We start from the raw sequence: 25,956 nt of genomic DNA, 5'->3' as shown, positions 1-25,956 counted from the left end.
AGGCTCAGGAACAGTGCCCAGGCCCTGAATTCAAACCCCAGGACCAGCAAAAAAAAAAAAAGTGCTTCGACAGAGAGTAGCTTTGTTCTCCTACAAGTGTTGGGGACCATGTGGCAAGTGGGGGGGAATTGCTGCCTTGCTCAGTGGGCAAGGGGTGAGCGGAGACAGGGGTGGGGAAGAGTGTTATCGACCTCCATCTGAGGCCCTTCTCTATGAAGTAATAAGCTATCAGAGACAGCTTCCTGTTGCTGCTGCAGATGCTGTAACTTCCTTTATCACTGACTGAGGCAAGGAAGCTTGCATTGTACCCTTGAGGTTGGTGTCTGGCAGCCCAGAGCAGAAAGAAGAGGGTCACGCCATGCTGGACCTGAGCCCCAGTGGGGGTGTCTCAGTGTGGATCCATTCCCGCAGGCAGGAGCCCCAAAAGTGCCTCTGGGAGCAAGTGGTCTCCTCAGCTTTGGCAGGTGTTGGCTTGTGGTTCAGGAGTGAGCAAGACATGGGCTTGCCAGCACTAAGCATGTATTAGCAGTGCACCTAACTTCACTGGCTCATTGATCCACGCCACAAACATTTGTCGAGTGTCTACTGAATACGAGCAGAGTTCTGGCAGTGAGATATAGAAATGAAGAAGCACATAGATCATCAGTGAGTTTCTTTGGGTGAGGTACCCATGGCTCATGCCTGTAGTCCTAAATACTCTGGAGGCTGAGATCTGAGGATTACAGTTTGAAGCCGGACTGGGAAGACAAATTCAAGAGACTCTTATCTCCAAGTAACCAGCAAAAGAACCAGAAGTGGAGGTGTGGCTCAAGTACTAAACACTAGCCTCGATCAATAAAGCTAAGACCACCAGGCCCTGAGTTTAGTACCAGCATACACGCATAGATGTATGTATATGCTACCCCCCACCCCCACACACACTTAGAGGAGCATCCTTGTTGGTACAGAATGCACAAAGTTGTGAAATTTCAGAGCCAAAAGGAGGCCAGAAGTGAGTGTATTCAAACTCCATAGAGGGTGTCTCAGTGCTAGAGCATGCACTTAGCATGTACTTAGCATGTGCAAAGGCCCCGGATCCCATCTCCAGCACCAAGGGAACAAATGAAAGCCCTTGGACATGAGGAAAATTCAATCCAGCGGGGACAGATGCCTCAAACCTGAAGGCCACGGAAGTTCTGGTCACATGGAGCTTGTACTTATCTTGGACACCTGCTACCAGGTTGACAAGGACAAGCCGCGGTGCTGCTCCACTGCAGGACACACCCATGCACGCTCATCACAGGAAGACGCCACCGTTCCTCAGGGGGTCAGCACACCCCGTCCTAGCCCCCAGTCAAAGAGGAAGCTCTGAGATCACACACCCGAGACTGGAAATACACAGGGTTCTGGGATCCTCAGTGGAAAGCGGCCTGGTGAGTGCTGGGCAGCATCGTGCAGGGCTCCGATCCAGGGTGGTGCCAGGAAGACCAGAGCCCCATAGACAGGTAGCAGAATTAGCAAGTCAAAGGGCTGGGCTTGGCTTCCACAGGTTGGAGTCACAGCGTTGGTTCTTGCTGAGCAAATGTGGAGAGCACAGGTAGGAAATCACTGCCCAGTTGCCTAAAATCCTGAGAGAGGAAGGAGCACATTTCTTCACACAAGTCATGAAAAGGAAGGCCAACACTGCTATGGCCCTAACTCTGGCTGTCTCAGCTTAGCTTGGAGAAATAAAAATGCACCACTCTAATTTGTAACAGAGGAACCTCTGGCTGGTTTTCCCTTGTTTGTTTTGAGATGGGGTTTCGCTATGTAGCTCAGACTGTCATCAATCTCTTGATCTTCCTGCCCCTGCCTCCCAAGTGCTGAGATTACAGGCATGCATTACCACTCCTGGCTTCCATTCACGTTCTTAACTTATAGTCACATTGCATATACATTCACATTAGAAGGGATGTTTGCTAACCACGAGGGACCTGCTTCTTCATTCTGCAGATGAGGAAGAACAAGAGTCCCTCCAGCGGAAGCCAGCTGTGAGTCCATGCAGCAGTTTAGTGCTGGACTTGAATCCAGGACTCTTGGCACAGTGCTCTTTCCATGAGTGTGTTCATGGTATTTGAGTGTGTTCATGGTATTTAAATGTGTGCACTTCTGGAGGGAGAGACTGCTAAGCACTATCTGCACTGAGGAGAAGGGCAGCACATGCTCTAATGAAGCAAGGGGTGTTATCTGTGCTCAGCAGCCTGTGCATCTGAGCCAGATGCTATCTTCTCAGTGGCTGTACCCTGCTTCTTTGGACATGATGAAACATTTGTGACCAACTTCCAGTGACGGAGAAGGTTCTGGCTAAGGAAGTTGGCAAGGCTGCGGTGTGTCCATTAGGATCTGGCTGCAACTCAGCTTGGGCTCAGACCTTGTCCAGGGCCCCAGAGGTAAGTAAGTAGCATGGTGCACAGCGGTAAGTTAATTTGTGGGAGGTGTGTTTGTCTGTGGACACAGATGCAAGAAGCTGCAGGTAGGACTCTCCCTCTCTGGGTTATGGATGCCAGGATGTGGGATGCAACTTGCCAACTGTGTGGAGTGAGCTGAGATTCAGCAGTTTGAACTTTTTGGATGTTGCTCTCTGGTTCTGAGATCTGAGATCTTTCGGTATATGTAGTGGTGGCCAGTAGGGCGCTGGCTAGAAGGTGGCTGGTCTTTGGACCTAGAAAACACTGACTTCAAAACACTATTCTGCAAAATGCAATAATCCTCGGTTTTCACATCTGTAAAATGGGTTCGAATCTGCAAAGATTCAGATATATGCACTCAGTTCAGAACTCTCCAGCAGCTGCAGCTGTTGTGTTTACTTTTGTGTCAGATGGGAACCAGATCCCAGAGAAAAATTCTCCCCACCCTCCCATCCAAAGTATTTTCCTTGAGATGCATTCTGAGCTGCAAAGGAAGCAATTTGTGTGGCAATCTGAAGACCTGCCTGCAAAACGGGGGTAACAATGCCATGGATGGAAGCCGGAAAATGAGTGCTGTCGGAGAAAAGCCATGCAGACATTTGTGCAGGGCCAAGCCTACGCCTGCAGAAAGCAGTCACAGCTGACTCTTCAACAGAGCTGACCGGGCAGCAGGCGCTGTTCCTGACAGACCCATGTGACTCTCATGCATGAAGTAATTAAGGGATTGATAGTTGAGGAGATTGAGCACCCTGATATTAAGCAGCTTGACTGACTCAGGGCCGGGAAACATTTCTGAGGACCGTAATACAAAGGAGCATCCTTAGCCCAGGTCTTTCTTCCTTGTCTCCCCAGCCACTGCCCAGAGGGATGGATGGGGCACCCAGGGGCCTGGCTGATTGGCCTTCCCTGCCTCTTGTGCTATGCATTGACCTCATTAGAAAAGCTTTGGCCATTGTACCCCAGTTCAGGGCCTTCAGCAGAATGAAAGAGTAGTGTCCCTTGTTTACATAAATGTATTTTGTGCCAGTACTAGGACTTGAACTCAGGGCCTCATACCCTTGCTTAGTTTTTTCTGCTCAATGCTGGCTCTCAGATTTGTCTGCCTGTGCTGGCCTTGTATGGAGATCCGCAGATCTCAGCCTCCTGACTAAGTAGGATTTACAGATGTGAGCCTCCGGTATTGTCTTGTTCAAAAATGACTAAGAATTCAAAGATGAGAACAGCAAAGCATGAAGGCAATCACAGAGGCCTGGGGAACTCATGACTACGAGCCCACGAAGCCAGGCCGGGGTCCTGGAGTCTGACAGCGAGACAGGAAGAGCTGGGGTGTTCTATGGTCTTCTGCAGCCCTCTGGGCAACTGTGGGAGGGAGACACTTGACTTGGAAAGAAGAGAAAATCTGAGCTTTGGCGGTGTTACACAGCTCCGTCGAGGGCAAGCAATGTTTATTTACTATGCTTTATTTTCCAAATAGGGTCTTCTATGTATGCCTCAGTCAGCCTAAACTGTGATGGGGCAACTGGATGTAAACATCTGTCAGGATGACAAGTATTCACAGCCACACAGTGTTTATGAGTTGAGATTAGCCTCAAATCAAGATCCTCCTGATCACTGCCTCCCAAGTAGCTGGGACTCCAGACATGAGCCTGGCTGCTTCTCATGTTTAAAATTTGGACTGTTCATTTTAAAATAGCTGGCCTTCTAGAGCTCATTTGCAAGATTAGTTTTGGTTTTGTTCTGCATTTGTGGATTTTCTGTTTCTTTACCCCTTTACCCCACTTGGGGATTCTAGTGTTTTTCATACAGGTATATGTATGTATATGTGTGTATGTGTGTGTACATATGTATATATAGGTTTGCATATATAAAGATGTCATCTCTTTTAAATTATGATTTGCCATTACTTGGTGCAAGTTTTTTTTAAATCTGCTTGCCTTTACATTTTAGTTTTAATTAATAAAGTTTTAATATTTTACAGTCAAATCTATTTTTCATACATTCCTTTATGATTTCTTCCAGAGCCCATACAACTAAGAAGTTTTCTATCATGTGGAGATTTTAAAAAGTAGTACTAACTATATGGATATTTGGTTCTATTCCCTTATAATTTTAATGTCTCCATTTAGACATACTTATCTCCGGTTGGATCCAGTGATATATGCCTATAATCATACCTTCTCAGGAGACTGAGAGCTAAAGGATCATGGTTTGAGTCCAGCCTAGGCAGAAAAGCTCACTAGAGTCCATCTCCAAAATAAGTATCAAAAAGCTGGGTTGGGGGCATGGCTGAAGTGGTAGAGATCCGGCTTAATAAGCATAAGGCCCTTAGTTCAAAACCCAGTAATGCATACCAATTCCTTTGGAATGTAAGTTGTCTTTTTCCTTGGTAGCTTTTTCCATTGGCTTCTACATACCATTTGTTGAACCACTTGTTTTCTGAGCTACTTTTGTGACCTACTTATTATTGTACGTACTGTACATATTTTTCAAGTCTATATTAGTTTTAAGTGCTAGTCAGAACCCTATCTTCTCACAAATATGTTTAAACTCGTTTTGATTGTTCTTTTCCCTCAGATAAACTTTAGAATAATCTGGAGTTATAAAAAAATTCTCACTGCAAATCTGATTGCAATAATATTGAGCCAGGAGGTTAAGGTCTGAAGTATTGTTTAGCAGTCTTCTAGGTTGGCCATCAGGAACATTGTCTTTCTGTTAAGTCATGTGTTCTCAGCCAAGTTTTATTGTTTTCTACCAGATATTTTCTTGTAATTTAGACTTTTTTTAGCATTTCCATAGTTATGATCATTAAATTTCAGTGTATTTTTTTCTCTTTTTATCATTGACACAATAGAAAGGACAACTTGCAATTGTCACAACATAAAGCTTTACCAAGAAGCCTCTTTAATTCCATTGGCTTGGGGAATGTTATGTATAAGATCATACATTTCACAAATAAGGATGCATCTGCTTTCTCCTTGCCTTATGGTATACTTTCATTTCTTTAGCTGATTATTTTTTGTCTTTTCCTTTTTGGTACTTGGGATTGAACCTAAAATATCATTAAAGCTACTTAATTCTAAAAATCTAATTATTGATTTAGATTCCTTCAATCCATATAATTTTTAAAGAAATCATCTTCTTTGTACGTTCTTGTGTGTGTACGTGCATGCACCTGTGCACGAGAGAGAGAGAGAGAGAGAGAGAGAGAGAGAGAGAGAGAGAGAGAGAGAGAGAGAGAGAGAGAGAGCGTGCACGCAAGCATGCACATACAAGCATTCATACCACTTCTAGGGCTTTACCTCAGGGCCTGGATGTTGTCATCTAGCTTTTTTACTGGAGGCTGGTGCTCTATCACTGAGCCATACCTCCACTTCTGGACTTTTTGCTGGTTACTTGTAAAGAAGAATATAACAAGACTTTCCTGCCCCAGCTTTCTTCAAGCCAGGAACCTCAGATCTCAGCCAGCATTGATGGAAAAAAAATCAAGGCCCAGAGTTCGAACCCAGTACCTACACATATTTACTGCTTACAGATATTTGTATACACAAACACACACATGTACACACAGGAAATAATGTTTCAAAAATTTGGGAGCATATAGCATAATAGAATAATATTTGGGTGCAATTTTGTAAAATGCATTTCTCATTTATATTTTTTGTTCTTCTACCACAAATATCTATACATTGTGTATTTTTAATTTTATTGTAAGGGTGATGTTCAGAGGGATTACAGTCATATAAATAATGAGTACATTTTTTTTTTTTTGCCAGTCATGGTGTCTGAACTCTGGGTCTGGGCACTGTCCTCAGCTCTTCAGCTCAAGGCTAGCACTCTACCATTTGAGTCACAGCACCACTTCCAGCTTTTTCTGCTTATGTGGTGCTGAGGAATCGAACCCAGGGCCTCATGCATGCAAGGCAAGCACTCTACCACTGAGCCACCTTCCCAGCCCCATGAGTACATTTCTTGTCAAACAGTGTTACCCCTTCCCTTGTTTTCTCCTACTTTCCCTCCCCCAACATGGTGTAATTTTTAGCACATAAAATGGAAAGGCAGCAGCTGGGTGGTTGGCTTGGTATCTCAGCCCTGGGGAGGCTGAGGCAGGAGGACTGCAAATTTGAAGTCAGCCTAGGCAACATAGTGAGACCCTTTCTCAATAACAAGTAAGTAAGCTGGGCGCCAGTGGCTCACACCTGTAATCCCAGCTACTCAGGAAGCTCAGATATGAGGATCACAGTTCAAAGCCAGTCTGGGCAGGAAAGTCAGTGAGACCCTTATCTCTAATTAACCACCAGAAAACCAGAAGTGGCACTGTGGCTCCAGTGGTAGAGCACTCGCCTTGAGCTGAAGAGTTCAAGGGACAGTGCCCAGGCCCAGAATTCAAGCCCCACAACCGATAAAAGATAAAAACAAGAAAGTAAGTAAATACATAGGGAGAAGAGCTTTACAAAAGCAAGATTGTGGAGTGTACTTCCAGACCATGGCCATGGTGACTCACCGGATGCCCCTCTAATGGCCTCTGCTTCTTGTCACCACTCTCTTACCACACCCCTGGTGAACTAAGGGCAGATCGCCTACCCTTAGGGGAAGGGTAGGAGGAAATAAGAAGAAGCCTGATGCTAAGAAAGTGGTCTGTGGTGCTGCTAGGCACTGCGTTGCTGGGCATAGGGAGAATGAGAAGCCTCTGCTGCAGACAGGAATGAAATCCTCCCATTTAGGAGCTCCTGTCAGGATCCCAAACCTTCCTTTATGAATGACACTGACTAGTGTTCTTTGAGAGGGATGAGGTTCGGTGCCCTCACTCAAAGACGTGAAAAGGCTGGACTTAGGTCCTGTAGGGGAAGCATCTACAGTTGCTCACATAGCATGTAGACAAATGAGCTACACATGCGCTGTGCTGCTCCAGCTTCTGACCTCTCTCCAAAGCCACTCTAAGGAGTAGCTGGTTGCTGTGTTCCTTTGTCTCTGGAGTCTTCCAGCGGGCCCTTACTGCCATAGAGAGGCAGTGGAGGCAAACTCTGTGACCCTCCATCATGGCTTCTTTGTGGGGTGTGTGAATGTGTAAGTGTGTGCTTGCTGTGTGAACTTGGGGGTGTGCATTTAATGCCTGGACCTCTTCAAAGATTCTACACTAGTATCATTAGCTCATTAGGATCCCTTGTTTCCAGCAACTTCTGAAGGCTCTCCTGGAGCACAGAGGCATGGATAAGAGTACAGGTTTTGAGGGTAAGGGGTGGGGGACCAGGCACAGAAATGGGAGACAAAGGGTAAACAAATGCAGCAGGGGTACTCACTAGACACTATAGGGTAGGGAGGGGAATGAAAAACTAGGGGACAGTGAAGGAAGGAGTATCATTGTCTACAAAGAAAGATACTCGTTAGGCACTCTACCTACTTGAGTCAAGCTTCCAGACCTGCTTTTTGCTGGTGTTTTGGAGATGGGAGTTTTGTAGACTTTACTGCCCAGATTGAGATTTTTCTGGGTCTGAGCTTCCTGAGTAGTTAAGACTACAGGTACTGAACCAGTGGCATCTGAATTCATCATAAATTTTTACCAGTTTTAAATTTGATACTTTTATCTTTGGGGATTTGTATTGCTTATTAAGATCTTTATGCCTATTTAAGCACATTAAGGATTTAATTATCATTCATGCTTGAGATATTTTCTTTAGTTTTTAATGACTTTAGTTAGAAAAAATGCATATAATGAACATATCAACATTTTCCTTAATGTTGTTTTTTTGATGAATTGACAGCATATCTAGAAAGTTTATATCTATGCTAAGTTGGTGTAAATATTCCTTTATAAGTGTTTATAAGATATTTTGTTTCATATTTTCAAGTAAATCATTCTCTAATGTATAATGTAATCTGGTGTGTGGCTAAGGATAGCACATCAATCTTGCTAATGTAAGCCAATTCTCCTGGAGCTACTAATTATGTTGTACTTTCATGACTTATTAGAATGGCCTTATCCTTGAATAAATATAGGTAATACTTTGCCTATTGATTCTATGCTGCTGCACTGTATGTATTACTGCAAATGTTAAAAACACTATATACATTGTATTCGGTTTTAATTCAACTTATTACTTGGTTAGACAGAATATTTGTTTTGTTTTGTAACAATGCTACTGTTTAAAATGACTCAATTTGTCAAAACTAATGTGGAGTTCCATTCCTAGGCTATTGTTAAAATGTGGTTTGAATTGGTTTTATATTCTTGTTTTAAGTAAGTATAATCATCTCCATAATAATATTAGCAACAGTCATTTCATTATAACTGTGCTTAATGGTTTTAAGGCTCTCTGTTGCTACAATAGATATCATAGTCTATATCTAGACTATTGTCTACATTGTTTTGATTTCTTTCTCAATGGACTCAAATTAGACTTGAAATACTATACAACTTTTCAAAAGACGCATCAGCAATGTCCTCCATTAGCTCCTACATACACATGCTGAATATCAACACATGTAGATATGTAAATCTATGGCTTTGTTCCATTGCTGGTCTGTATGTTTATAATTTGGTTGGGTATAGATGTTAGGGATTTTTTTTTTCTTTTAGTCAGTCATGGGGCTTGAACTCTGGGCCTGGTCGCTGTCCCTGCGCTCTTCAGCTCAAGGCGAGCGCTCTACCTCTTGAGCATAGCATCACTTCCGGTTTTCTGGTGGTTTATTGGAGATGAGAGTCTCACTGACTTTCCTTCCCGTGCTGGCTTAGAACCACAATCCTCAGCTCTCAGCCTCCTGAGTAGCTAGGATTACAGGCATGAGCCACGGGCGCCCGGCTATAGGGAAATATTTTTTAAATTTTCTTGAAAGCATCGGTTCATGTAACATTTTCATAAAATTCTTAATTTGGTTCATTGAAAAAGAAGAGTGCAGATTTGGGAGCTTAGGCAGGCCTAGTCACATGCCAGCAGCACGATCTTAGCTGTCACTCATTGGTGCCTTCTGTTGCTTGCTTTTGCCAGAGAATGAGGTTAATCAAGATGGGGACAGGGTGTGGCTAACAGAGTACTGGTGAGCTGCTAGGTACTGGTGAGCTGCCTATGTTGCGTATTCAAAACACGAATCTGGAGAGAGATCAGCAAATGATCCTCTCAAGCAGGTGAACTTGCCTGATGGGAATTGGGGCTCAGGGCCCAGGAGTCCTGACCCTGGGTTTTACCTCCTGCAGGCTGCCTGGAGGGTCCTGAAGGCAGCAGCAGTGTTACCAGACAGGGCACCTGGGCAGTTCCTCCTGGATCTCTTCCTGCTGTCCCCCAAAGAGCCCGAGCCCTGGTTAACAACCAGCAGCTGTTCAGCCAGAAGTTCACCATGCTGATGAGGTAAGTGGGCTGTAGAACAGCCCAAGCAGAGCTCCAAGCTAATCGGTATAGCTGGCTTCCAGGTAAGCTGGCAACCTCGAACATGTTGTCCAGGGAGGCGAAGGGACCTGACCTGAGACTCATCACAACACTGATGTTTGCCTCTGGCTGGGGCAGGAATAGGTTTGTGGTTGAATTGATATATCTGTTGCCTCTGACTTTGACCAATTCCTTTCCCGACAGACAGATGGAGCTCTGGCATGGTGTAGTCATTGCAATCGTGTCCTTCTTCCTCCAGGCCTGTCTCCTCCTGGCCATCACTTACCTGCTCACCAGACACATGGGTAACTCACCCACTTCCTTGCCTCTCCTAGTCCCCTTCAGAGCCATTCCCCAGGAGACCCAGGAGCCCATTGGTTTTCAAAACCAAGCCAAGGACCCACTGGCCAGGGCCCTGTCACCTGCACCCTCTACCAACCTGTGGCCATAATCCCCACCACAATCCAGCAGTGCTAATTTAACTGTGCAAAGCCCAGAGACTCTACAGGATGGTGCTTCAAAGGTTTTTCCAGTAAAAGAAGTCCAACTTTTTCCCTTGTTCTATCATTCATTTGTTCACTCATTCATTCACCAAATAGATACTTACCAGGCATCTCAGGCTCTGCCTAGGTCCAACACATCACAAAACAGAAATTCCTACCCTGGGGAACTTCCATGTCACTGGAGAGCAAGATAAAGAAGCTACGCAGCCATGTCTGGGAGAGTGTGGCAAATACTAGACATGAATTGGGAACGAGCCAGCTCTCTGAGTCGCTGGTCTCTTCCTATAGACAGACTTGCAGGAAGGGAGTCACACTGCAGAAGCCCAAAGCAGGCATGCTTGGGTTGGGCTGGGCTAGGCACAGCAGGGGCCAAGAGATGGGCCAGAGGCCATGCAGGAAAGCCGAGGAGAGGGGTGGAGGTGGGGCCATGGAGGGCCTCAGAGGGGAGCTTTTCCTCCCCACAATCCCAGAGATCTTGGACCTCAGCAGAACTGAGTTGTGAAAGGACTCTGAGTGTTACCTGCCTGACCCAGGCAGGATGCAGAAGAACTTCCTTCCTGTCATTTCTGGCCCTTGCTTTCTGACCCCTAGCTTACCAGAGTGAGCAGATACTGAAGGAGACCAGGCTCCAGGCCCAGCGATCCAGATCTGCCCATCGCCGCCATTCACCAGCTGCCAAGGAGACAAAGGAGACCACAACAGAACAAGGCACCCCTGCATCTGCTTCCTGTTTCAGATGTAAGTGAGCTGCTGGAAAGAACTTGTCCTAAAGCTCTCCATGCGCTGTCTGGACAGCCAAGTGTCTGTCCTTGCTGCCCAAGCTCTACTGGGGCCCTGCCAACCTCCCTTTAAAAACAAAACCAAACCAAACCTGCCCATCCTGCCATGTGGGAAGGCATTGTGGCCCCTGCACGGCCAGTTCATTCCTGGCTTTGGTCGTGGGTGCACAATGGTGGGGTGGGAGGGTGGGCTGCTTCTCTGCCCCTGTCTTTGCAATGCTGCTATGGCATGGTCCACTCAGCCAGCTAATGGGCAGAGGCCTCTGCCAGCCTCTAGCCAGGGCTACTGCTGTGTGTTATATCAGGCCAGCTCATCATCCGCCCACAGGGGGCTTCCTTTCTATCTGAGATGGACAGGGCTGTCTGGGCATTTGAAGGAATAGGAGTTTGATGATGACTCCAATTCTGTTCCCTGCTGCAAGTAAGCTACCAGGAATGTGTGTGTGTGTGTGTGTGTGTGTGTGTGTGTGTGTGTGTGTGTGTGTGTGTGTGTGTAGGAGTGTACATTTTGTAGACATGTATATACATGTATGTATATATGTATGTATGTATGTGTGTGTGTGTGCATGTGGGGGGGTGTTGCTGGGGATGGAACCAGGGCCTTATCGTGGCTCAGAAGCAAATGCTCTACCATTGCGCTGTCCCCCTAGACACACCCTGTTGTTTTTTCAGTCCCCTGGGTTGGTGACCCAGTGGGTTCCTAACCACACAGAAACTGCTGCTTCAGCAGCAAGACAGCTGGGGAGCTGGGACTCCCCCAGCACTTTTTCACTGGTTGATTTCCTGATTGGTCAGCCATACTCAGTCCTTCTGAGTTTATCTCTTCCTTTGAGATAAGGCCTCGGGGTCTGTGGGCACGAGAGGGTGCTGCTCCCAAGCCTTTAGTGATTCTGAGAAAAGAGGAGGCACTGGGCCCTGGGTCCTTGGCCAAGATCTTCACCCACATCCGGCCAGGACTGGAGACTGTTAGGCTAGCAGGGGCCTCAGAGACCCCCTCACTGCCCAAGCTTCTTGCTTTGCAAACACCAGGGTGCAAAAAGAGATGGGAAGCAGGTGCTGGTGGCTCCCATCAGTGATCCTGGCTGCTCAGGAGGCTGAGGTCTGAGGATCAAAGCCAGTCCAGGCAGAAAATTTTTATCTTCAATTATCAACCAAAAAGCTGAAAGTGGTAGAGTTCTAGGATAAATGCTCAGGGACAGTACCCAGGGATGAGAGGGAGCGGGGGGGGGGGGGGGGGGGGGGAGGGAGGGAGGGGGAGGGAGGGGGAGTGCCTAGAGCTAGTGACAGCCTTAGCCTGGAACTGAATGGGGCTTGCCAGAGCAGAGCGGGTTGTGCTGGGCACGCTGCCCTCCTGGTGCCCATTCTGCACAAGTGCCACTCAGCCGGATGTACAATTCATTCATTGTGGATGAGCTCGTTTGGGCAGCAGGGGCGGGCTCCTGGGCTCATTCCTGACTATTGCTGGAAGCTTTCTCTCCAACCACCCTTCTCCCCCTCTTTCTCTTCTGGGGGGCTCTGTGTATCTCTTCATCATTCTTTGTGTGGCTGGTTCTGCCTCTGTCTTTGTCTCCTGCGTCTGTCTCTGTACTCCTTGGATTGTTCTGGAAAGAGGAGCCATGAGTCTCTCCCCCGCAGATGACAGCCATACATCCTCAGACAGCTTGGACAGCTCCCCTCCCACCATCCAGGTAATCACACCCCATGGGTCCCTGCTGCAAAACAAGGAGGTCAGGCAGCCCCAGCTATGGAGAACGGAGGGAGAGAGGAGGGGGTGACCAATTCTAAAGCATCCTTAGATGAGAGCTGCCCCACCTCCCGCTATAGTCCCAAAGTGGGTCTGAGCAGACCATCTGTGAATGCACCCACCAATAGGAACCCCATCTCCCCAGCTCAGCCCCTGCTTCCAGGTCTGCTGAGTCCCGTCCTCTCTTCCCTTCCCAGCCTCACCTCCCACATGCCTTTCCTTAAGCTGGATCCTTGTAGGCAAGTGAAATGAATTCACTAGTATTCTTCCTCATTGCCCGGGCCCTGTCTCAGCTACCAATCAGGATCTGAGTTATTTCCCAGCAAGCCTTGGGTGAGCCTCTGAAGGAGCTCAATCCTGGAGTCTTGCCTTCTCCAACGGGGCAGAAATCTCCACCCACCTCACATCTTGCTTTCTTCTTCAGGCCACCAAGGACGTGAATTACACACAAGTGTTCTTCTCAGCAAATGGAGGACGAAATAAAGACCCTGCCTGGGACTATGAGGACATAAAGGAAGCCACAGACTATGTCAATGTCATCCCCAAAGGTCATAAACCCCAATTCTGGACTATCATGAAGCCTGCCATCTCTGAGCCTGTGGAATACTCTAAAGTGGCCATGTGAATTCTGCATTTTTTAAAAATGAGGTGCAACATCTACAGATTCTTACATTTCTTTTGTAGTGCAATTCTTTTTGGGGAAAAAAGCCCCTATTTTTTTTTTTTTTTTTGGTGTTGTTGGTCCTGGGGCTTGAACTCTGGGCCATCCTTCAGCTCTTCAGCTCAAGACTAGCACTCTACCACTTGAGCCACAGCGCCACGTCTGGCCTTTTCTGCTTATGTGGTACTAAGGAATCAAACCCAGGGCCTCATGCATGCAAGGCAAGCACTCTACTGCTGAGCCACCTTCCCAGCCCTGAAAAGCCCCTATTTTTAAAGCAAATCATGGGGGGAAAATAGGCTAATATTCTAGTAAGACTCAGATCAGATGTTAGGAATCCTTCTGGGCAAAGCATGAAGACCTTAGAGAGAAGGCAGTACAGCGAGGTCTTTGTAAAAATTCTCATCAGCTATAATGAAGCTCTGTTTGGTGAAGGTTAAATGATTTCTCTTGGAGCTCATTAATCATTGGCAAGAAACAACTTCCTTAAAAGTTTTAAGTAAAATTGCAACCCATGGTTCTCTTTTTTCCTCTTGCACAGCCCAGTACTCTGTCCCTTTTATCAGCGACGCATTTTGCTTTGTAATCCTGCTTTGTCCTCAGAGATGGAGATAATTCCTGCTCTTATCAACCAACCTATGACTTTGTTGTTTCTTATAAGTAAAAGACAACAAATAAGACCTTAGTCAAAACCAGCCAGCATCAGAACTAGTTACTCCAAGGAAAATCTTCCCATGTTTAACCAAATAAAATTCAATATCTGTCCATGGGTGTTTGCAAAGTTTGTAAGATCACATCTCAACCAATGGCTTGGCGAGGCTGCACACACCTGTTATTCCAGCTATTGTCAGAAGCATAGATAGGAGGATCACGGTCCAGGTCAGCCCAGTCATAAATCAAGATCTACCTTGAAAAGTAATTAGATCATAATGTGCTGGCAGAGTGGCTCAAATGGGAAATCACCTTGCCTTGCAAGCATGAAGCCCTGAATTCAACCCCTAGTGCCACTAAGAACAAAACGTGAAACAAAATTAAACAAATAACTGCTTGTCTGCTGGCCAAGATGGCTCATGCCACCCATGTGTCTCTACATTACTTGGTAGGTAATCAGTAGGATGGAGGCTCCAGATTAGCCCAAGCAAAAGTTAGGAAGGCCCCATCTCAATGAGCAAGCTGGGTATGTGGTAGCATGTGCCTGCAATTATATCTACATTGGAGGCCATACGTAGGAGGATTCTGGCCCAAAGCTGATCCCAAGCCAAAATGCAGGCCTTTACCTGAGAAAAAAACTGTAAAGCAAAAAGGGCTCCAAAAATGGGGGCAGCTTCTGGGTAGGTCATATACCATGCATGTGGGACAACAGAGGAAGCCACAACCCAGCTGGGAAGGCAGCAGGATGGCGCAAGGTTCCAGCACACTGCTCAGAAGGGTGTACAGTTGAAAACCTACTGTTTCTTCCAGGAATTTCCCATCTAACCTTTCTATACTGCAGCTGACCGTGGGTCACTGAGCTGGTGCAAAGTGATCAGCATCAGCCAAGCCATGTGGCCTTTGTGATATTTGCACGTGCTTCAAGCGTTGGCTGCCTAAATCTGTAAGAACAGTCACTGTGAACAGTGTCGCCCCAGGAGAAGCAGTTTCTGGCTGAGAGAGGGCTATATGTCATTGTCACCTCCAGGGGGGCTCCATTCTGGGCATCTCCAATGGGATATGGAGAAACAGCTTGACCTGTAGCACCTGTACTGGCTTGACTTCTTGTCAACATGTCTTGGAAATAGAGACCACAGTAAATGTGAGCTGACTTCATTGAAATCTTTTTTCCCACTTGGTTTTTTTTCTAGTTTTGTGTGTGTGTGTGTTGTTATTTGATTTTTAAGGTAAGTCTATATAGCCCAGACTCAACTTGATCTCATGATCCTCCTGTCTCAGCCTCCTGTGGGCTGAGGTTACAGACACACACCACTGTGCTCCATGCAATGATTTTTTTTTATTCGAAAGTAACAAGCATCAAAATCCCCATGATTGGGAGGCTGCAGGAAAATTCCATGCCCATCCTATTGGCCATCCAAACTTATGAGGGTAGGGAGTTCTTTTATGCCTACTATTTGTGGCTTTCTTTGCTCCTGAGATGAGGGTTGCTGGACTGAGAGTTCTCAAGAGGCCTGGGCCCTTAGACAAAACCAGAGCATAGTAAAGTAACTCCAGCTCATGTGTGGCTTTAGTATTGTTTGTCTATCTGTCTATTCACCCATCTATTTGTGGTGGTACTGGGGTTTAAACTCAAGGCCTTGCTCTATCTAGGCTGGGACTCTCTCACTTGAGCCATGCCCTGACCTTTCTTGATTTAGTTAGTTTGGAGTAGTCTTGCATTTTCCTCCAGCCATCCTGGACCAGAATCCTATGAACATCTCCCAAGTAGTTAAGATGACAGGTGCGCAGTACCACACCTAGCCTCCCAGACTGACACAAGGTCTCGTTAACTCTTTATACAGGCTGGACTTTAACCACAACTGTTACATTTGCCCCTCATACCCCATAGCGGGGATCACAGGTATGTGCTACTGTGCATGGCTCATCTGGTGTTTTGAGGTCCCATGATCTCCCTAGAGCAGGCAGGCTTATGTTTCCTTACCTTTTGGGCAGTGGTGCCTGTGCTCAGTTCTTCCTCTTCAGAAGATACCCTTAGCAAATACATCCTCTGTGGCTTTAGCTCTCTAAGGCATGTGACCCAGAACTGGGTCAAAGGGGCGACCATGCTAGGACTTTGAGAGAACGTTAAGTATAGCATTTACTCCAAGAGGTGGATGCTTTCCCCTGCTGGCCCCTGGGGGAGGGGGAGTCATTATGGCTTCAGGCCTTCCAGAAGAGGTGAAGTGAGTGCACAGCAATACTTGGCTATACAAGATTCTCTTGGCTATGCCAGATTCTCAGGCAGCTCAACCCAGCCAGCCCAGCTCAACCCTGCTGACCACGCCTGCTCTTTCAGCTCCACACTGCCACCTTGTGTCTCTATGGAGAACTCCAGGACACTTGAGCAGAGGGGCACCCTTACCCCCTGGTCATGGGGGCTGCTTGCTTCAGAAGATCACATTTCAATTTTATCTTGCATTGCCCATTGTCATTATCCTGAGGGAAAACAGATGCTCCTGTATATTAAGGAGATTTATTAGTTTCACATTCCAGATCCGAGTTACCTGGTGCAACCAGGGCTAAATTTATACCCTCCCCCTCCCCCCATAAAAGTGCAGACAGGCCTCGTCACCCTGGAAATTACCACCTGTGCCGAACAACATCAAAAGTCAATCTGAGAAATCCCACAGTCAGCCAGCTAATAAGCCACATACCAAGCAACCTCTTCCCTACCTGCTCCTGACCTATGCCTACATAACTACGTAAATCTCTCTCTCCTTCCCTCCCTCCCCCTCTGTCTCTGTGCTTGTTATGTATTTTGAGAGGTTTCACGTATAGCCCACATTGGCCTTGAACTCTCAAGCCTCTTGCCTCAGCCTCCTGATTCCTGGGATACAGGTGTGCATTGCCGTGCTCGGCTCCTACACAGGTTTTCAGAGGCTGAAGTTCTGTACTTCACAGTCCACAGGAGGGTGTGAACAGTTCACACAGTGCCCAGCCCAGAGGCAATGTTTTTCATTGTCTTCAGGGGTTAGTGGTCAGAAATCAGCCTGACCACAGAGAGCACAGAGTGTCTCTCTCTCTCACTCTCTCCCTCTGAAGGCTCACCCCTGGCTCAAGCTGACCCTGAGAACGTCTACAGCTCCAGCAAAAGCTGCCGTTCAATGATCCAGAAAAAGGCATCATTTCTTCCAGGAGGCCCCAAGCACAGACATAGGCCCCTAAGTCTTGAGGCCCAGTGTCTGCCTGCTCCCATTGGCCATACCACAGAACCAAACCAGCTTACTGGAATAGGTCAAGTGCAGCCTTTCCATGGGAGGAAGAGTGCAAGACCAAACAGCACTCCACCAGGAAATTCCCCTTGCACAATATTGGTACTGGGCTGCTACCCAGGGCAAGAGGTAGCCAACCTTCTCGGCGCTCCTCCTCTCCTCTCTTACCTGTGGACCCAGGCCTGGAAGTCACCCACAAAACGCAATTGGGAACCAGTCCATGGCTGTGCTCTGATGTCAGCAGAGGGTTCTATAGCCTACAGTCCTAGAAATCCTGCCCCTAAAGCAGCATGGCCGTTTCTACTTGCTCAGCTCCTGGGCAACTTGCTGCATTTGTGCAGCTAGACAAAGGGTGAGATCTAGTAAGCTGAGGTTGAAGGAACTCAAATTTGAGGCCAGCCTGGGCTACATAGTAAGACCTTAGAAAGAGAGAAACAGAGACAGAGAAAGAGACAGAGAGAAACAGAGACACAGAGATAGAGTAGAACAAGGGAAGGAAGGAAGGATGGAAGGAAAACAAAGAAAAAGAATGAAAAAAGTAACAATAAGAAGGACACTGGGCTCTGGTGGCTCATGTCTATAATCCTAGGTATTCAGAAAGCTGATATCTCAGGATCACAGTCCGAAGCCAACCCAGGCAGACAAATCCATGAATCTCTTATTGCCAATTTATCAGAAAAAAAAAGCTGGAACTGAAAATGTGGCTCAAGTAGTAGAGGGACAACCTTGAGTATAAAAATTAAGGGACAGCCAGGCGCCGGTGGCTCACGCCTGTAATCCTAGCTACTCAGGCGGCTGAGATCTGAGGATCACGGTTCAAAGCCACCCTGGGCAGGAAAGTCTGCGCAACTCTTATCTCTAATAAACCTATCAGAAAACCAGAAATGGTGCAGTGGCTCAAGTGGTAGAGTCTCAACTTGAGCTGAAGAGCTGAGGGACAAGTACAGTACCCAGGCCCTGAAGTTAAGCCTAGTACTGGCACAAAAAAAAAAAAAAAAACAGGGATGTGCGTGTGAAAAGAGACTCAAACCCAAGTCTTTGGTGTGTGTGGCCAGTGTCTCTTCTACCTTATCATGCATAATAACTATTTACCTGGCACTAAACAAGTCTTTACAGATATTTAGACAAGAAGGAAAAGCGGACAAGGCCAGGATTCTGCTCTGCCCTGCTCTCTCTCCCAACCACAGGGAGGATTTGGTGTCACCAAACTGAAGATGAAAGTGGTCAGTGTGGCCATCGTGGACCTGCAGTCACTGTGATAAAAGTCCTGGTTGCCGAAATCCATGTGTGTTCCTCCGCTCGGCACCTGCTCAGTGAGGAGGATCCTAAAAGGGGAGAGCTGGAAAACCCTGGCGCCATCTCACCTGCTCTAAGGTGAGGAAGCCGAGGCCCAGAGAGCCCGGCGCCTTCCCCAGGCCGCACTGGACGCTTGACCCCAGCCTCTGCAAGAATCCTGATGGTTGCTCTACAGAGCCTGAGATCATGCCAGCCTCTCTCCAAGACGCCTCCTCCACCCCCGAGACTTATGCTACCACCATGAGGGCTAATGGGGGGGGGGAGCTTGCATTTGAAGAGTTCTTGCTCAGTACCAGGTGCCATGCCAAGGCATGGATTGCCATTAAATCATCTTTCTGCTGTGAACGGGCACTGCAGATGAAGGCAGAGGCCTATTGAACATCCTTCTACCATCTTCCCTTGTTTGGGGTGGAATGAGTTGGTCAGATTCAAATAGGGCCAGGCACCAGTGGCTCAGGCCTGTAATCTTAGCTACTCAGGAAGAGGAGATCTGAGGATCCACAGTTCAAAGTCAGCCTAGGCAGGCAAGTCTGTGAGCCTGTATCTATCTCCAACTAACCAGTAAAAAGCAGGTAGTGAAGGTGTGCCTCAAGTAGATGTGGAAATGCCTTGAGCAGAAAAGGCTCAGGGACAGTGCCCATGCCCTGAGTTCAAGCTGCAGCAGTACAGAAGACAAAGACAAAGATGAAGATGAAGAGGAGGAGGAGGAAGAAGAGAGGAAGGGGGAAGAGAAGGAGGGGGAGGGGAAGGGAAGAAGGGGAAAGGAAGAAGGAGGAGGAAAAAGGAGGAAGAAGTGAGAGGGAGAGGAGGAAGAAGACAGGTAGACAAAGCACTGACTTCTTGGCACCTGGGAGCCTCCAGTGGTGCCATCCTGACCTGGTCCTAGACCACCAGCTCCACCACCAGGCTTGTTCATGGGCACTCTGTGAATATGGCCGGACCGGGGAGGCCAGCATTTGGTCTCCTGAGTCCCAGTGTCTGAGATTGGAGCCAGAGACAGCAATCATCACAGCAGGGCAGCTGCAAGGCTGACGCTGGCACCAGCTCTGACCCTCCCAGTCCCTATGCCCAGAGCCCCCTCCAGGAGGGTGTCTCTAAAAGATGCCCGTCTCTGCAGTGGCCTCCCCATGCCCCTGCTCCAAGTCCTTCAGCGACTCTGCAGGCCCAGGCCGCCCGCCCAGGCTGAGGCTGAGGCTGAGGTTGAGGGTGGGCGGAGAGCTGGAGCGGGTGAGCAGCGTGGTGTGGCGGGTGCACAGGCTGCCGTTGGAGAGCTGCCTGCGCAGCCGGGGCTGGCGAGGCCTGCAGCAGGGCAGGCAGCGCAGGGGCGGTGGCAGCAGGTGGCTGTTGAAGCCCATGTAGATCCAGGGGTTGCAGCAACTGCTGAGGTTGCCCAGGAGCATGGAGATGGTGAAGGCCACGTTAGTGGAATCTGCTGAGAGAGAAGCACAGAAGGGATTGTGTGTGTGTGTGTGTGTGTGTGTGTGTATGTGCGTGCGCGTGTGCGCACACGCATGTGTGCATGTGTGCTCACCATTCCTGAGGTTTGAACTCAGGGCCTAGGCAGTATCTCAGCTTCTTTACTCAAGGCTAGCACTCTACCACTTGAGCCACAGCTCTACTTCCAGCTTTTTGGTGGTTAATTGGAGATAAGAGTCTCACAGACATTTCTGCCTGGCTGGCTTCCAGCTTCAATCCTCAGATCTCAGCCTCCTAAGTAGCTAGGATTACAGGCAGGAGCCACCAGCAATCAGCAAAGTCATTCTGATTGACAGCTAGTAGGGACTGGGGAGAGATCCCAGGGGGCCACTGAACAAATGAGGAAACTGAGGAGAGGTTCCTTAAGGGTTCTATGCCTGAAAAATGCACACAGTGGGGACATGAACCTGGGACTCTGGAATCCAGAGTCTTATCTCACTGTTTTGTGAGATTTGAACTCAGGCTCTTAACTCGCAAGTCAGGTGTTCTACCACTTGGGTCACCCCTTCATATCTTTTTGTTTCTTCTATAACTATAGAGTGAGAATAGGAGCTAAGATTTGCTTCAAGTTGAATTGAGAAAAGTAAATATTGTTAAGAGGGGGAAGGCACAGTGGCTCATGCCTGTAATTCCAGCTACTTAGGAATTATAGGAAGAAGGTTGTCCTTTGTCCAATCATTGAATACATGTGGGCACTGGGCCCTATGTGGGGGACTGAGTGGAGGCACTGGGTGGAGCATGGCTGTCCTGCAGGCCCCTCTGTCACCATGCCCCAGTGCAGAGCAGGGACAGTGTGTAGGTACAGGCCATGGGGCGTCCATGTGTCCATGGTCCATTCCAGACCAGTGCTTGCTGCCTGTTCTCACAGCATCTCCTCTTACAGGGAACAATGAACTTCTCTCCTGGGCAGTGAAAATGGGAGGGAACAAAAATCTGATCAGATTCCTTCCAGAACAATCTTCTTTGAAAAGATAAATGGAACTACCTCTTGCCCAAAGGAGTCCTGCTTGGACCCACCATGGTTAGAGCTCTGGCTTCTGGAGTTAGCTTGCTCTTTGGTGGAGATGGAAAGCAATGGCAGAACCAGAGGGAAGCATTTGGGAAATTTCTCAAATTTTATAGGCCAGTAAACAAGATCTGCTGCTTGAAACCTCCGGCCCCCCATTCCACCAGAATCTCAACTGCCAACCTCACAGCTGGCGTTGTCCACCTAGTCTTCAGCCCCTGAGCAACTTTCCATCACCAGGTCTCTATGGGCACAGCCAAAGTGTAGCCACTGGTGGCTCAAGACTAGAGAAGACACAGCAGAAGAGTAGCTGAGAGGAGGCACAGGGCATGGAAGGGGAAGCAGATGCCATCTGGGCTGGATGGACACATTGGTGTGGCTCAGCCCAACTGAACCAGGTCTAGGTGTAGGGGCAGGGGATGTGTCTCCAGAAAGCTCCAGAATCTACCTTGAGGTTTAGACTCAGAGCTGGGATGTCAAGAGGCCAGGAGCTGCCCAAGAAGCCAGTATGCTTCTGAGACCCCCCTTCATCTCAAAAGAAAAAGCTGGACATGGTGACATGCACCTATCATACCCAGCTATGGTATCATGGCAGCTATGGTAGAGTCTACTGCAAAGGAGAGTTTAAGGTGGTGAATCTCAGCCCAAAGAGTTTTTACTTTCCCAAGAGAGCACTTTGCAAGATCCACCTTGGCCCCTTCAGGCCACACTCAGAGAAGACCTTGTTTAGCATTAATCACTCTGCATGGACAAGGTGTCAGGGCCTGGCTGTGATGACGGTGGGCAGTACAGGCGAGCAGGGAGGGCTGCACTGGATGATCGACAACTTCCCAATCTTCTAGCTGGCTCCTCAGTCAAGGGCAAATGGCCACCTCATTCCTGGTACCCTTGGGTAAGCTGACTGCTGGGTAAGTTCATGCTATAGAGAAAGGCTGGCCTATAAAAACCCTGATTCAATCCCAGCTCCGGATCCTCCCAGCCTGGCCTTTTAGAACAGCTATTTATTTTAGCTCTCTGAGGTCCAAGGACTCAGATGTACTGACTAGCAGTGTGAGGACTCAATGGGCTCAACACTCAGAAGCGCCTCCTTCTGCTGGTCCCTGCTAGTGTGCTGGCTTTAATATGCTCATTGCTTATAAGGTAGTTTTTTATTTTTTTATTTTATTTTAATGATGCTGTATAGAGGGGCTACAGTTACAGGAGTAATGCAATGAGTACATTTCTTGTCAAGCATTGTTACTGCCTCCCTTGCTCTCCCACGATCCCTTCCCTCTCCTCCCCTTCTCCACCCCTACTAATATTTTTTTTTTCTTAAAGGATACTTTGTAAATAGTTTCTTGTCTAGACTGATATCAAAGTGGTGGTTCAGGAGAGACAAGACCAGGTATGGGCATCTGCCTGACATCCCAACATTTGGGAAGTAGAGGCAGAAGGATTATTAGTTCAAAGCCAGCCTGAGTTGCATAGTGGGACTATCTTAGAAAAACAAGGGCTGGAACTGGACACCAGTGTTTCATGCCTATAATCTTAGCTACTTGGGAGGCAGAGATCAGAAAGATTTCAGTTCAAGGCCAGCCCAAGTCACAAGTTTTTGAGAACCATATCCCAACAGGAAAACCTGAGGCACAGTGGTATGCACCTATCATCCCAGTGATGATAGGAAGTCCAAAAAGGAGGATCATAGACCAGGACATTTCCAGGCAGGAAGTGAGACCCTATCTCAAAAACAACCAGAACTGGAGAGGGGCTAGAGGAATACCTCAAGTAGTATAGTACTCCTTTCTGTCTCATACTGTAGGAGGATGGCCTCTCTCCTTTGGCATCCATGTTTAGAACCAGGTTTGTGGGCAGAACATGAGGTTGTGGAAGGACAAGGAGGCAGGAGACCTGGGTGCTCTCCTCGCCCGGCTGAGTGGTCTTGGGCAAATCAGGGCTTCTCCCTGGCTCAGTGAAGAGGCTGAAGCTGTGATCTGGTGTTGTCCTAATGAATTAGAAGTGGTTATTAAGGGGAGCTCAAAGTCACATCCAGGTACAGGAGGGAGGCGTGCCAAGACAGACATTCCTGGGCCATGAGAATTTGAAAAATCTCTTGTGAAAGTTCAAAGCCCATCTAGCAAACTGGAAGGCGGTTGGGCATGTCTGCCAAAAGTTGCATTTCATTGGCATTGCATAGTATTTTCAAGTTGTTAAACTAGTTACCAAACTTTAAAATTCCAGAAATTTCACATAAAAAGTATTTACACTGCCTGGGTAAGCTGAGGGGGCAGCATAGTTCTGGTGTTATTCCATGCCCCCCACCTCAGCCTCTGGTGTTTAGTTACAGCAACAGAAAATGGACTAAAACAAATAAGCACCTGTTTTTGGTTTTTTTTCTTCTCTTTTTTCTTTTCTTTTTTTTTTTTTTTTTTTGTCAGTCATGGGGCTTGAACTCTGGACCTGGGCACTATCCCTCAGTTCTTCAGCTCAAAGCAAGCGCTCTACCAGTTGAACCACAGCGCCACTTCTGGTTTTCTGGTGGTTAATTGCAGATAAGAGTCTCCTGGACTTTCCTGCCCCAGCTGGCTTTGAACTGCGCCATCCTCAGATCTCAGCCTCCTGAGTAGCAAGGATTACAGGTGCGAATCATGGGTGCTCAGCCGCACCTGCTTTCTTAATTGCTTCACTCATTTGTCACCTGACCAACCTGGTAGGCACAGTGACCTTTCCCATGGCCGGCCCATTCTCCATCCCTTCCCTGGCCCTCCCAGTCCCCCGCAGACCACACACTTGCCTTCATCAGGCGCGTTCTCATCCCACACAGACCACATCTGGACACTGAAGAAGGGTGCCCAGCAGGCAATGTAGGCCAGCACGATGACGAATGTCATCTTCACAGTTCGGATCTTGGCCCGAGAGATGGTGCTGATGCTGCTAACCCGGGATGGCAGCCCCCGACAGGCAGCGGGGGAGGAGGGGGAGGGTTTATTCCATGTCCTCCAGCCCCCCGCTTCCTCCCTTCCAGCCTGTGTCTTCACTTTGAGGTTCTTACAGATCTCCTGGCAGATGAGGCTGTAGCAGGCTGTGAGCATGGCCACAGGCAGGACGAAGATGGCCAGTGTGGTCCAGGTGATGTAGGCTCGTGGCCCCCAGGGGGAGTGGAAGTGTGCCCAGCAGTCCAGCACCCCTGTGCCCTGGACCACCTCTCGCAAAGAAAAAATGAAGACTTGAGGAAGGCTGAGGATGGCCGCCAGCAGCCAGGGTGCAGCGATGAGCGGGTAGGTAGACTGGCTGGGCTGCTGGAGGCTGCGCAGGGGGTGACAGACGGCCAGGTACCGGTCCAGAGTCATGGCCAACAGCATATAGGTGGAGGCGAACATGCTGAGCACCTGCAGGTACTTGACAGCCCGGCAGAGCAGGTCAGGGCCCTGGAAGCGGTAGGTGATATCCCAGAGCAGCTGCGGCAGCACCTGGAAGAGTGCCACGCCCAGGTCGGTCAGGGCCAGGTGCAGCACGAATAGGTGCATGCGAGATCGCTTGCGGCTGGGCAGGCCCAGGGTCAGTAGCACCACCAGGTTGCCCCCAGTGGCCAGCACCAGGACAGTAGCCAGAATGCCAATCTCTACCTTGGCTAGTTCCTCATCCCGGCCCAGCCAGGGGGTGGTGGCATTGGGGGCAGACAGTGTGCCCCTGGGGGTGGGGTTGGCAGCCCAGGAAGGCTCAGAGCCCATGGTCCAGGAGGAAGGAGGGATGGAGAATGTGGACACAAGGGTAGAATGAAGGGGAGCGAAAGGAGGATTCAAGATGGGGAGAAGGAAAGGTGGGAATAGTTCAGAGCACAGGGATGGGGAGGAGGAGGGAGAATGAGAAGAGTATAACACTGATCACACAGATCCCACGGGGCGGGGGGGGGGGGAGGGTGGCAAGAAGGATGGGACACAGGGCATCCAGATGGGAAGAACTCAGGGGGGACGATGCAACTGCCACTTCCCCAGAAATCCACCCCAAGTTCACTTCCTCCAAACTCCCATGGAAGTGGAGAACAGATGCTGGACCGCAGGCTTGAAGTGGGAGTCTGAGGCCACCGATCACCCCTTCCTGGCGGCAGGGAGGCAGCAGGGGCGTTTTATGGGCTGGCGGTGGCCTGGGGGCCAGGCCTGGGTTGGCTCTTGCAGAGGAGGGCGGGGCACTACCAGGCAAGAGGGCGGGAGGCTGGCTGGGGGAGGGAGAGGCGCAGACAGGGAGGAGGGATAATGGGGGTGACACAGGGACAAGCCAAGGACGGAACAAGTCCACGTGGAGCCCCGGCAGCACTGGAGTCTCCACACAGGTGCACACGGGGGGGGGGGTGAATCATGTATTCCCCCTTCCCACCTCCACGGGGACATTTAGGGGCTCTGCTCTCCTCCTCCCTCCCTCCCCCACCCCTGCAGGGCTCCCACGTAGGCTTAGAGGATTCCCAAATCTTCAGGGGTGCCCAGGTGAGCTGAGCAGTGACCCCAGGCAGAGTCCCACTGCCTACTGGACAGCTATGGGACTTGGAGCTTCAGGAAAGGAAGAAAACAGGGGGACACTGTTGGAGGGGGGTAAGGGGGGTGGGAGGAGCTAGACCTGGGATCTCTGCTGTGCTCCAACCTGACCTGAGTATCTGTCATGAAATCCTGACCCCAGTTAGCAACCATGGAGCAGAAAGGCCAGCCATGAAGAGGGTATGTAACTTCTAGAAGATTCCCAACTGTCAAGTGCAGAGGCAGGCCCAGAGGGAGCCCAGGGTGCCCTTCCAGCAGTGGCACCTGCCAAGCCACCTTCAACTTGACCATCAAATGTGA

The 25,956-nt window shown here is 48.7% G+C and overlaps 2 protein-coding genes across 2 annotated transcripts; one reads left to right on the top strand and one right to left on the bottom strand.

Moving 5' to 3' along the window:
• Positions 1–2,270: 2,270 nt before the first annotated feature.
• Rhex (regulator of hemoglobinization and erythroid cell expansion) lies at positions 2,271–13,466 on the top strand. Its single transcript, XM_070041455.1, has 6 exons — positions 2,271–2,408; positions 9,616–9,766; positions 9,989–10,089; positions 10,879–11,025; positions 12,702–12,754; positions 13,235–13,466. The coding sequence occupies exons 2-6, from the start codon at positions 9,756–9,758 to the stop codon at positions 13,433–13,435; spliced, it is 513 nt and encodes a 170-aa protein (XP_069897556.1). The 5' UTR covers positions 2,271–2,408; positions 9,616–9,755; the 3' UTR covers positions 13,436–13,466.
• Positions 13,467–19,763: 6,297 nt separating this feature from the next.
• Positions 19,764–24,858, bottom strand: Avpr1b (arginine vasopressin receptor 1B). The gene is made up of 2 exons (XM_070041454.1): positions 23,922–24,858; positions 19,764–20,098 (listed from the first exon to the last, which is right to left on the bottom strand). Exons 1-2 carry the CDS (start codon positions 24,856–24,858, stop codon positions 19,764–19,766), a joined length of 1,272 nt encoding a protein of 423 aa, XP_069897555.1.
• Between the last annotated feature and the right edge of the window lie 1,098 nt (positions 24,859–25,956).

The sequence above is a fragment of the Dipodomys merriami genome, unplaced genomic scaffold, assembly GCF_024711535.1.
Source record: "Dipodomys merriami isolate MVZ:Mamm:240054 unplaced genomic scaffold, mDipMer1.0.p SCAF_31, whole genome shotgun sequence".
In the NCBI taxonomy this organism is placed as follows: Eukaryota; Metazoa; Chordata; class Mammalia; order Rodentia; family Heteromyidae; genus Dipodomys; species Dipodomys merriami.
The sequence above is the reverse complement of the archived record's forward strand: the minus strand, read 5'-3'. Positions and strand labels throughout refer to the sequence as shown.

Bases quoted from the DNA above. Each gene is read 5' to 3' on its own strand.
- Rhex (XM_070041455.1), top strand. The intron at 11,026-12,701 runs GTAAGTGAGCTG...TCTCCCCCGCAG, and splicing joins ATCTGCTTCCTGTTTCAGAT to ATGACAGCCATACATCCTCA. The intron at 12,755-13,234 runs GTAATCACACCC...TTTCTTCTTCAG, and splicing joins GCTCCCCTCCCACCATCCAG to GCCACCAAGGACGTGAATTA.
- Avpr1b (XM_070041454.1), bottom strand. From the start codon at position 24,858: ATGGGCTCTGAGCCTTCCTGGGCTGCCAACCCCACCCCCAGGGGCACA. The intron at 20,099-23,921 runs GCAAGTGTGTGG...CTCTCTCAGCAG, and splicing joins TGAGAACGCGCCTGATGAAG to ATTCCACTAACGTGGCCTTC.